This window comes from Zonotrichia leucophrys, chromosome 3 (assembly GCF_028769735.1).
Source record: "Zonotrichia leucophrys gambelii isolate GWCS_2022_RI chromosome 3, RI_Zleu_2.0, whole genome shotgun sequence".
NCBI classification, from domain to species: domain Eukaryota; kingdom Metazoa; phylum Chordata; class Aves; order Passeriformes; family Passerellidae; genus Zonotrichia; species Zonotrichia leucophrys.
The window spans coordinates 98,267,067-98,279,618 of record NC_088172.1 but is presented as its reverse complement, the minus strand read 5'-3'; the positions used below and the strand labels follow the sequence as shown (position 1 = coordinate 98,279,618).

General features: G+C 40.8%; 1 protein-coding gene across 6 annotated transcripts in view; it reads right to left on the bottom strand.

The window, feature by feature from the left end:
- Positions 1-12,552, bottom strand: part of MACROD2 (mono-ADP ribosylhydrolase 2) — an 856,447-nt gene that overhangs the window by 70,811 nt on the left and 773,084 nt on the right. For all 6 annotated transcript variants that reach the window (XM_064709456.1, XM_064709457.1, XM_064709458.1 and 3 more), the window contains one exon: positions 9,997-10,078. In XM_064709456.1, the coding sequence (XP_064565526.1) occupies positions 9,997-10,078 (82 nt within the window). The remainder of the gene's footprint in view (positions 1-9,996; positions 10,079-12,552) is intronic.

Sequence of the window (12,552 nt, the reverse complement as noted above, 5' to 3'; positions counted from 1 at the left end):
CTTAAAATAAAAGCTCAAACCAGAGGAATCACCCCCAAAATTTCAGCACAGAAAGCTTCAGCCATCCTCTTGAGCTTATTTGCAATGCAAAAGCAGGGGTCTGGTTTGACGTGTTTCTACTGTCAAGCATTTGCCCAGCAAGTATTCCATGATCTGCTGCACTATTTCCATTGGGATTACAGAGGAGGAGCAGGGCAGCAATCTCACACCTTGGAAGAAAATGGATCCCATTTCAGGTCAGTCTTGAAAAACGTTTTGTGTCCAGTCTCAGAGCAGCCAGCAGTGCAGGCAAGGGTACCCACCTGAGGCAAACCCTCTGAACCATGATAATATCAGGTTTCCAGCAGCTGAAAAGGCCAAGCAGGTTCTCACTGTCCATATTTCTCACTCCTACACCTTTCTTTCCAAAATTTTATCCCAAAGCTTCAACCACCTGACTCCATGATTACCTTCACAGCCTTAGGGAGATTTATAATAATAATATTTCATTTAATCTATTTACAATACCTAGTAACTGAAAAATCACTTATTTTGGTGGCTTGCAACCACTGCTGATGCCCAAAAGGAGCTTCATGACAGTGTACAGGCTTTGTGTCCACCTCAGCATAAGAATTGTTGTAGCACAGGAGCCACACAGGAAGGTTTCTTGAGGCCCAAACATACACATGAGGCTTGCAATAACCTCAAGTTATTTTACTTGTTTTGATTCTTCCAACTCAGTTCTCCACTGGGGAAATGTGACAGAAAATAGCACAAAAAAGGACAGTATTTTCTTTGAGGAAAAGTAGGTTTGGAAATCTCTGAGATCAACTAAAGCAGGCCTGACTCTTTCCTCCTCTCCTAGTAAAAAGTTATATTTTATATAAAACCTTTCCTCATCCTCAGTGCTCCTAAGATGAAGGAAAAAAAGAAAAAGATAAAACAAATAGATCTTTAACAATAAAAAGGGCATTCTTCTGCTTTGGAAGTAAAAATAGGACTTCTTATGGTCCTATTTCTATCCTTTTATCATACAATCCTGCATACAGAGCGTACTACATAAACTTCCACCTGATACTGAGCAAGTTTCATTAAATTTTTTGTCTAATTGTAAAGAAACTTTCACTGATGCACTCTGTACATCCTGGCCACACTGCAAGCAGTTTCCTTCCTGTGTTGCTTATTACACCAGTCTCACAGCACTGGAGCCTCACTGAATGTACAATGTGTTTGCAGTTTTTGAAGCCACATCACATAGAAATTCTCACTACCAATCTCCTAAAAAGTCAGGCACTGTGGCTTTTTTGTCATCACATCGGCGACCTCTTTTATGAACTGTATCACCTGATCTGCTGTAAAACACATACCAAACAAGCCATGTGAACCTCAGCTGCATACAAAGAATGTGCAGAAACTGCTGTTCCCACAGAGAAGGAACTGGACAACCTCAGTCCAGTGAAGGAAATGGCACTCACACCAGGATCAGATTTGGACTTCTGTTTTCCAGTTGCTTCTACCTTACATAAAGGGAACAAGGCACTCCCTGGGAAAATAGGTATTAAAAAAAATCAAAACCCAACATATTCAGTATTTCCTCTCTGGCCTAAAGTACTGAAAATAACAAAGTTTCATTCACACAAGTGCTAAATTGGGTGTTAATCTACTAGTCACACACAAAATGGCACGTTTTGCATATGGTCATACATTTGCAAATACAAACTTCTAACAACATCTCATCAGTAACCTGATTTTGGTTGCAGAGGCAACCAAATGAGACAACCCCAAATTTAACTGCTCCCTTGGAAATAAGGAGCAGTTGAGCACATGAAGTCATTTGGAGCCTGTGGCCAGAAAGGACAGGATATTTTTCTGATGATGACATAAAATGCATTTGGAATGCTCTAATGAGATGCCACAATACCCAACAGAGTAGGAAGCAAAGATCCCTGATCTGAGATGTATTCACAGAATGTATTTATACAGAAAAAGCTGCTTGCTCATTTTCTGGTGCAAGCATCCATGCTGCATCCAGAAGAGAACAGCAACACACTTCTCCATCTCAGTCACTCCCTGAGCCCCAGGTTACACACAGGCCATGAAGATTAACAGCTGTGGTTGCACCAGTCTTCTCTTGCTTGAGCTAATCCTTCTTTAAACTGTATTTAAGACCTACAGACTCTGCAGCAACTTGTATCAAGTACTCTTAGATCCTAACTATATGTTGGGTGGAAAACTACTTCCTTTTGCTTGTTTTTATCAGATTAATAATTTCCTGGGACACCTTGCATTCCTTGTGTTACAAGAGATGGTAAATATCTATTCCATATTAATCTTTTTAATTACCATCGTCTTCCTGTGCTCCCCCATGCTGTTGTCATGCACGGCATCCTGATCCTTGCCTCTAAATGACCCCTGTGCCTTCAAGGGCATCTCCATCCACCTGCCCCTTTGCTGTTTCAATGCAGCTCCTACCCAGGTGTCTCCCAGGAACTGGAAGGCTCATGGATTTGGAGTGAGTAGAGAAAAACATAGAAACAGCCATTTTCCCAAACTTCTGGATGGACTGTAGGCTCTGTTGTCAGTCTCACAGCAGGAGACAAGAAAAATGCCTTCAAGATGCACAGAAGATGAGGCTCCATTTAGCAAAGCAAAAGCTCCTGACAACAGCACTTAAAGAGGTTATGGTTCCATTGCTGATCCATGCCCTGCTCCAAGCTGTGATGCTGCTGCCAGCAGGAATGAGGAGGTAAATGGTTTTCCAGACCATAGTGCAGACAGTACGACAAGCCTCTCTCAAACAATGTTTTTAGGTGACCAGTACTTGCAACACACAAAGTCTAGAGCAATTCTCTTTCCACACTTGGCCAGAAAATAATTCTGATGAGATTATATCAGGAAGTTTTATTATGATTCAAAAGGAAGAGGGAAACAACCCATGAATTTTTTTTTTAGGTTCTGGAAACCCACTGCCACGTTGGACAGTGCTGGGAACTCTTTCTTAATCTGCATGTCTCCTAAGATGCTGAAAACAGTATCTGAACCATCAACTATAAACTCTGTCCCTCAAGCATCACTCCTGAGCTGCTGCTTGATCACTCTCCTGCACTGCATTGAGATGTTGGCAAAATGGACAAAACAGACAACCCCAATGAGTGGTAGGACTGGCACAGACTTTACCCTGGCAAATAAAGACAAAGTCATAGAAAAATGTTGGTTTACAGTTTTATGGACACATTTAAGTGACCTTGAGATTTTGTGAGGTAAGTTGTTTTCAGACATGTTTCAAAATGGACAAGTACTTTAAACATCGTGGTTATTTTAAACTTCTGGATTAAGAACAATTTTTACAGCAACCTTTTTACACTGTAGGGTACTTGATCAGGGTCTGATGGTGCTGTGGGAGAGAACTAGAGCAAAACCAATATCCTATTTTAGTGCATAGGCTCCTCCAGCTTCCCCAGATGGGCAGTGCTTCCTTGGAATCCTCCACTGCTGAGGGCCAAGGAGCCATCAGGGCAAAGAGTGGGGCTGTGCTTCTCCCAGGCTGCTTGGAATCAAATCCTTCAACAAGGGGCCTTGCAGGAGCCATCTGAGTATGACATCTTCCAATATAAAGACAGTTCAAAGGGATACAGAGAGTATTTTGCACCCACACGAAGACACCAGTGTGCCATAACTTCTCCAAACTGAACTGCTGTCTTCCACCCACCAAAACATCCTCACTCATCCCTGCCTCAACACAGACTTGAAATCTGAGGGAAATGTTAAATGCTGACATGGAAACCAGAGCAGGCTGGAAAAATACTGAGGGGTACCCACACAGCTCTGGAAAGGAAAGGAATGCACGATCATGGCACAGTCACTATCTGAAAAGCCAAGCAGGATCTCCAAGGGACAAGACAAAAGTTTCATGAGTCAGAGAAATCAAAGTCCCCTAAACAACTCAATACAACAGCTCCATCAGAACGATGGGGTTAGGGAAGCAAGACAGCAAACAGCACCTTGCAAGCTTTGTGAGGGAAAGCAGTGAAGAAAGTAATAGGATGGTCTGACTGCTTCCATTTTCACCCTGAGACTTCATCAGCTGTGAAGACAACAACTTGGAAAACTTGCATGGAAACAGGAAAAGCAGCTGCAACCAAAACCTTCAGAACGGCCCTTATTGATCAGGAGAAGAAAGCCAAAGAGATATCAAACTGTCCCAAATCTTATTCCCTACGGGACATTTCTGTGGGGCCCCTTTGTACTCCAGTCTGAACCAGTCAGAAAACCACAGCCTTATGTGACTTATGAGGCAAATCACTGCCCAGGTGAAACCTCCCATAAAGGATATTGGGCACTTCCAGTTAACTGCTTGGCACCTCTCCACAGAGTAAAATAAAGCCCATGAAAAATATTTAGTGGAATACATTCAGGTGATGAATTATGGAAACGAATTGGCTCGTGAACGCTGCAAATGCAAATAGAGAGGCTAAATTTATCAGATGAATTATCCATTTGATACTGGATTACTTGCTAAGGGCTAACTTACAGCTCCTTTGCTCATGCAGGGGAGTGCTCCAGCCCCAGTGCAGCCTGCCACGGTAAGCAGAGAGAGCGATGCCTCTCAACACCAGTACAGAAATCACAGCCCCTGCTTAGGAGTTGGCTCACGTATTAGCGCAGAGATTGGCCTTTTTAATACAAAGGCCTTCATTCAGCCATTTAGACAGTTTCCAATTTGATTCCAAGCCTGGGAGATCTCTTAACAATGAATTTCCTCTGCAATTGTAATATATTTGCACATTTTATGCACAAGAGGGATGCTGTGCACCCTCCTGAAGTAATAGGAGAATTATTATAAGGCAGTAGCTCTCATCCATATGGTTTGAGTAGGGGAAACAGTGTTTTCATCAACCAGGATGAAAGCAGAAAATGCATTAAATATCATAGCCTGCAACAGAAGGAAGAAAAAGTTTTCTAGTTTTCTCAAGATGAAGTAATCTCTCTCTCTTTTTCCTAACACCAACTGATAATGGCTCAGAAAAGAAAAACAAACAAAAAACCCCCAACAATGACAAATCCTGGGCTCAGCACCTTTCCATTAGCTCCAAAAAGATACAAGTCTAAAAGCATGCCCCTTCCATCTGTAAACTGGCTTAATGAAAGTGCAAACGTCCTTTCTCCAGAAATTTTTGCAATGTTTAGCGAAGTAATTTTGTTACTCTGTTTAAAGTGACAAGAAGTAAAATAACCTTGGATGCTGCAGCTTCACAGGACATCCCTTCTACAGCACTATTTCTATCTAAAAAACATTTTCAGAAAAAAATGTTTCTCCTCTCCAATCCACTGGTAACAGGTGGTAGATTTAGAAATACTTCAAGCATTACAATTGAAGATAAACCGTTTATAATATATGACAGCCACCATGAAAAGTAAGCACTTGCAAAAGGTCCTTACAAGATTATCTGTCTGACATATTAAGTAGCTTTGTGTACACAGAATACAGAAAGAAAAGAAAAAAGGTATCTTTGCTCCAGCTGGCAACTGTTTACAAATGCTCTTAATTTTCCTCCTATGTATGGAATCCTAGAAGTATGTATCATTCCAAGGTAAATGTTGGCAAATCTAGCTTTTCAAGGGGGATTCAATTTTCTAGTAAGTCTTATAAATATGTTTAGTTAGCAAGAAAAGCAATGCCTGGTGTCTGGACTCCACAGAGTTCTATTAGAAGAAACAATGCATTCCAAAAGAAAAAATGATCTAAGTAGCAGTTCCTTTCCCAGAAAACTCACTCTTACTACTAATAGCAATGAATCCAGAAATGTAAGAACTACACATATGAGCCAGAACTGCAGGGAAAGATATTTAATTTGCCTGAAAGACATTCTCTCATTTTAAGTAGAAAGAATGTTCCAATACAGGTGAAGGGAGAATAGCTGGGCTATGTCATTGCACAAAGAGATAGGATTCAATTAATAAAAAGAAGAAAAAAACCCATTACTGTGGCAATGTTTAATATATTAAAACAGCGATCCATCTTAAGCAGACAAAGTTGTTCTTTCTACAGCTTTTTTCTTCCTAGAATATACAAAATCATCTCAGCAAAACCCAAACAATTAGAAAATTCTGCCTTGACAAGGACCCTTTACTTAACCAAACCAGGACTTTTCTGGACAATATTGACATGAGAACCTATGTCTGAATCAAAGATAAGTTGTGCTCTGCTCCCTCTTGGACCATGCTGGCTCTGGATTGGGTTGTGTAATCACTGAGACAGAATCAGAAATGCTGAGACACTTACAATTGCTCAGTTACTGCACAACTTTCCTGCACTGCTAAGACAAGACATTACTTTGAAGTCTATCTCTTCCCCCTATATATATAAAGTTTGAAAATGACAAGACTCTTGGCAGTTGTCTTGATATCAATATTATTACTTGACTAATTTCTTCGGCATTCCACTTGCAAAATAGGCCTAATGATATGTTCAACTAATGGAACAATTTCTCTATATCTATATTCCACTTACTCTAATGCACTGAGGTGTAATTCTAGCTTCATTTCATTACCAATTTCATTACCTAGCTCAAGCACTTGCATGTCTTTTTGGATTTATTAATGCAGCGGGTTTAAAGTAATAACTATTTATGTATATAACTCTATGAATATATTCTTCTTTCTAAGCATTTTTGTCCACATCCATTAAAGTAGATATATTTCACAATGTTTCTGAATGCAAGATGCACTTTTTAAAATGCCTTGATGTTTTTTCTCTAAGCTTAAATAAATACTTCAGTGTTATTCTCTCCTGTGAGTGTTTAGATAGTGCCCTATCAATTCAAATTCAGGGCAAGCCTATCCTTAAATACTTTAATTTCACTAAATTAATAGATTTCCTTTAAACCAAAACAAAACCACCAGTTTCAATAATTTCTGCCAAAGTCAAAATATCAGGAATTTGCTGCCAAAGGTAGAGGCAGTTGCTAACTCCTTGACACAGAACCATGTCAGCTAAATCTTCTGTGCAGGAAACGAGTCCTGCAGAGAGATGGGACACGTCTACAGAGAGAGAGTCTGCTGGTAACTTGTCCAGGTCTGCTGTGTTAAATGCAGCTGGCAATTCCCCAGAGACAAGGAATAAAGAGCAGACATGATGGTCATCTGGTGATCTCCAGCCAGACCCTCAGATGATGCTCTCACCATATTGGAATATGAATCCCAATATTACCAGTTAGATTGTGCCTGGGCCAGTCTGACCCTCGCTGCTAGGCCGAAGGCAGCATCTGTGGTGTATCACCCCAGAGACACCTTTAGCTTGCTGGTGATTGCAGCTGGGCACTAAACAAGTCCAGACTTGTTAGGGACTCCATTTACCTCAAGAAGAAGGCTTCAGACGATGGTGAAGAGAAAAAGGAGGGGATTCTGCTGGAGGATTTAATATCCAGAGGTTTATTCCATGGTGACAGAGGTCTGAATCTTGGGAAGAGCTCCAACAGAATCCTGAGCACATGGCCGGACTCACCTTTTAAGCTCAGGGGGAGGGGACAGGTGAGCCACCAACCAGGTGGGGGGTCTCAAGGGACGAGGGACACCTAGACAGGCCAATGACCTCTGGGCCTGAGGGGCATCCTTTGAACTTGCCCAACCACATGACGCTTTGTTGGAATGTTAAGCCTGATTGACAGGACTCACTCAGCAAGGGGGCGAGGGGGGAAGGGGAAGAGCTTTGGCACACCTGGGTAAGGGACCCGGAAGTTTAAAACACACTGCAACATCATCAGGAGGCAGTTTAGCATGGGGCTGACTTCAGCTGACGTGTAGGAAAAGTGTCATCATTTCAAGTTGGCAAAGAGAGCCTGAGACTGTACATGAATGCTTAGGGCACTCCACAAAAGAGACTCAGACAGTGACCATTTCTCCAGTGACACTACAGGAGAGTGATTTGGGAAGAAATTACTGCCTCTCCCTGTCTCCTCACAAGCTGAAGATCTAACGACGCTAAAACACTAAAATAAAACCTTCCTGAATCCTTGGCTACTGATCCACTCCCAGGAAATCCTTCACTGCATCAGGAGTAAAGTCCTAGAGCTAAACAGGTTCCTTTTAAGGCTTTGGCTAATCAAACAGCAGATATCCAGTAACGTTAAGGCATATCAAAATCAGAATCATTAGTTATGAAAAAATTGCAACCAGGAGTCTATGAAAATGGGTCCTAAAGCATTTTATTAATATAATCCTACAACAATCTATCTGAATTTCAGATACTGAGAACTAAACTTTCTCTGGACAGTTGTAAATTTTGGATGAACATTTTTATAGCCACATACGCAGAACACTGGATTTAGAGGGTCCCTACCATGATCACCTCTCTATGGTCACATATCAGAATCCCAATTTTTGTTTGAGAAAAAAAACCATAAAACCTTTACATACATGAGAATAAACATACTTTTGAAACCATGGTATGGCAGATCATCTACATAATGTGGTGTAATGAAATTATATGTTTTTCTATAACAAAAGACCCAGCTGCACAGGTCTTTGTAGAAAGGAGTTCAATAATGTCAGGTTTAAAAAAAAATCCAAATGAAATGAATTTTCCACTTTTTTGTCTTTCTGCCTTTGAGATTGTCATGATACAGCTCTGAAGCACCTTGTCTCAAACTTTCAAACCCAGGTGGGTTTTACATTAATAGAAATAATACCAGGCTTTACACATGATTTCCAAGGCCTTAGAGATGAAAGTGAGCATTAATGATCTTGTCTTGTTGACAAATTGATGCTATATTCTTCTCTCACTTAATCTGAAGGGCAGGAACACAGCCAGCAGCAGTAGGCAGGGTACTGCCACTTTATCCTTTGGGTTGGGTACACTGACAAAAAAATAAAATCACTCAATGAATGGATAGGATATGAATGCAGCTTCTTGAAATGCATGTTCAGTGTGCTCCAGACAAGAATATTATTAAGTGGTTAGACATCATTTGATGCTACCTGAATAATTCAATAGGTCTTTAAGTTTCAGCTGCCAATCACTGCAAACTGGCGATTACAAAGTCATCTACAAAAAGGCTTTGTTCTAGTGAGATTAGACAAAAATATCACAATTTCCATGCTAGCAGACAGAGCAAAAGGAAAAAACCACTAAGGCTACGGTGACAACACAGTCCTATGAAATTAATGGAACTCTGAACACACCAAAGCTCTGCTTCCTATTACTCCAGGGCCATTTCCACTTGACAGACAGCATGGGGAGTACTGGGAGATAAAACAGAACACTAAAATCTGGATCTTTTCACACATAGTTGGACTGATGTAAGCACAAAGCAAAATAAAATGGGAGGAGTTTCAGGGCTGGTAAAATTACAGAAAGCAGATTTCTAATGATGTGTGATAAAAATAAATCACAGGTTTATTGGAGGAGGGGGATTAGCAAATTTACTATCCACCAGGTTTCCTTAAATCTAGAAAGCAACCTCCTGTGTGAAATCCAAGACGAATGGCTAACATTTCCCAAGTGCTCCAGTGAGAGCCATCTTTCTCCCATTCATTCTCACACAGGGACAGCTCAAGTTTAAACTCCTCATTCAGACACAGTTGGGCTCTAACCCCTGTGGTATCTTTTTAGACCCAGAGAAACCTCACCAGCATTGTTAATGCAAGACCAAAGTGTGTACAAAGTGTATGGAAAAGCAATATACACTAGGAGCTATATACATCAGTGCAAATAATTTCCTTCTCAGGAGTCAAGAGAGCCAGTGCCATGCACCAAGTTCTGGGAAAAGATACACATTCAGCATGGAATGAAGAGATTAGCTGTACTGAGCGTACAAAAGCAGTATTAGACATAGCTTAAATGGCTCACACATTTAAAAATCTCTGCATTTGTCCAGGATCAGAGCCTCTATGTGCAGCTGATCTTTAAAGAAAGTTCACATTTCAGTATTTGGCTTTGGAAAGAAGAAAAGATGCCAGCTGTTGCATTTTTTCTGCATGCTTTTTTAAAGTCAGATGGTGCTGGATTATTACACCTACCTAGAGGGAAAAACTCGCCCATTTTCTTCTTGAAAATTTTGTAGTCAACCTCCAAAAAGACGCAGAAGATGATACGATCCACCTGTAAGAAACAAAATGATTCACAGTGAAAGCATCATGATCATCCATATCAGCAACAACAGTCAATAAAGGCAAAGAAACTTTTAAAACAACATGCTTTTGTGCTTCAGGCAAACAAGAAAACAGGGCTGCATGTCTTGACTTTATTGTACATCTGTGTTGTAATTTATAATATAACCTTTGCAATCACAGCTCACGACTGTGTTCTTTGTTAACTGCCTCTTGTTTATGCAAACTGCTCTCGAGCACAGCATAAATGACTTTGGCATTCCAGATGAGAACTGGGATGCAATGTTTGATGAAAAAGTCATGTGGGGACTCCTAATAAGCATACAGAAGAGTAAATGGGTAAGCAAAGAGCTCTTTTTCCAATCCTTGTCCGACAAACCTATTTGCAAACCCATTTAGTATTTTAAAATGGCTTTAAAAGGTTTCATGTGGTTTTAATTTACATGAAACCACTTATTCTCACTGTAATACAAATAGAATGCAGCAGAAACACAAAAGCTGATTAGATGACAGGTAGCACACAGGGTAAATAAAACATTTAATATGCCATCTACTTAGTGAGGCTGAGCATATCAATGAAAACACAGCCCATAATGTATGCACCACCCACCAACGAGTTCAAATAAATTCTTTTGGGACATCACTGTATGTGAAAAGCCTTTCTGAAACAGACCAAAAATAATTAAGAAGCTAAATAAAACAAAACCAAGAAATCTAAAGCCTTTAAGGCTAAAAAACACCCACACTGAACTTCAGCCTTGCAATACCTTTGTGTTATTTATTTGCATTTCCCAGCACAAAATGCCTCTGTAGCCAAACCCCAGCTTGGAGGAGTGCTGTGGAAAACAAAAAGACCCTCCTGCAGCTGAGCTGAGGGACCTGCAAGCCCGTAATCATTTCTTTCTCTGAAGTGCATGAGAGGTTAACCACAATGGGATGCAGCCCAAGCAACAGGAAGCTTGGCATCTTATGCAGTCATGGTGTCTCCACAGGCAATAGTACAATCTGTCAGAGCACAACTTCTCAAGAGTGCCTTTGCATGTGCTAAAAAAATCACAAGCCTCCCCTCCTGCAGGGAAACAGTGAGAGGAACACTCTCAAGATGTAAATTCTTTCCCTTATCTTCAGTAGAAAATGCTGTCCTTTTGCTGCAGCTGGTCTTAGAAGCGAAGTCCAAGCCTTGCCTTCAAAGACACCTTTATGCTGAACAGCTCAGGACTTCATTTTTGAGCTCCCTTTGGCACAGCCTGGTAGAATCCAGAAGGGGATGAGAGCAGGCAAGCACTGGTTATTCTGGAAAACACCAGCAGCTACTAACAGGGACATCCTGGAACAAGAGGTGATGACAAAACCTCAGCTGGGATGATGTCATCTGAATGACCAGACTAGGTATGTAATACCACAACTAGCAACAGTACAAGGAGTAATGGACTCAAGTTGCACCAGGGGAGGTTCAGGTTCAGTATTTGGAAAAATTTCTTCATTGAAAGAGTGGTTAAGCACTAGAACAGGTTCCCCAGGGATGGGATGAGGTTCCCATCCCTAGAAATGATAAAAAATGAGTACATGTGGCACTTCACAACATGGGTCACTGGGAAAGATGGAATTCACTCAAAGGTTGAATGTGAAGACCTTGGAGATGTCCAGCCTTACTGATTCTATGACACTCTATGAGACTCAAAGTACAAGCTATGTCAGTGTTAAGGAAGAAGGAGGCTTGTGAGCAGGAGAGAAGGCAGCAGAGCAGGGAAGCCTACCAGCAGATTTTCCAGCAAGAAAACTGCCTGCTGCTCTCTGCTCATGTGATGCTTACAGAGCCAAGCTGTTCCGTGCATCCCTCGTAAACAAACCAGGCTGGATCTTAAAAATATTCTGGACCATGGCATCAGCTACTCTTATAAAGGGATATAATAAAAAACTCAAATACTAGAATACTAGTCATGGGCTCAAGCCAAAAAGCCATACTCATCTCCATACTCACATCTTCATAATGTAAAGCAGCCTTGCCAAGAAGTGTTACATTTTACCCACATGAGATTTGACATGATCTCTAAGGTCCCTACCAACCCAAACTATTCTATAATTTTATGGTTCTGCATAAGTTGGTTGTTTTCAGGAGGGAGGCTTCAATCAGCAAGTGCTTAAATTACATTTCTTGTGAAAATTGCATCAGGATATTTCTGGGGTGTTGCTAGATTGTCATCTTCCCTTTCTGCCTTGCAGACTTTCAAGCATTGAAAGTGATAGGCCCAATGAACCAGAACAGACAAAAGAGCAAGGACAGAAATGTATAAAGCAGAGGAGGAAGGATATTCCCATACAGAGAAGTTCCTGAGTCTCTGCATAGTCCCTTAATTTCTGTTGAAAATCCTTCAGAAATTTGCCTTATTCTGTATAGTCCAACTTCTAAAGATTGAGTTCCCTTTACTTTTATTTATTCAGTGAAGCTTCAAATAGTAAAACTTC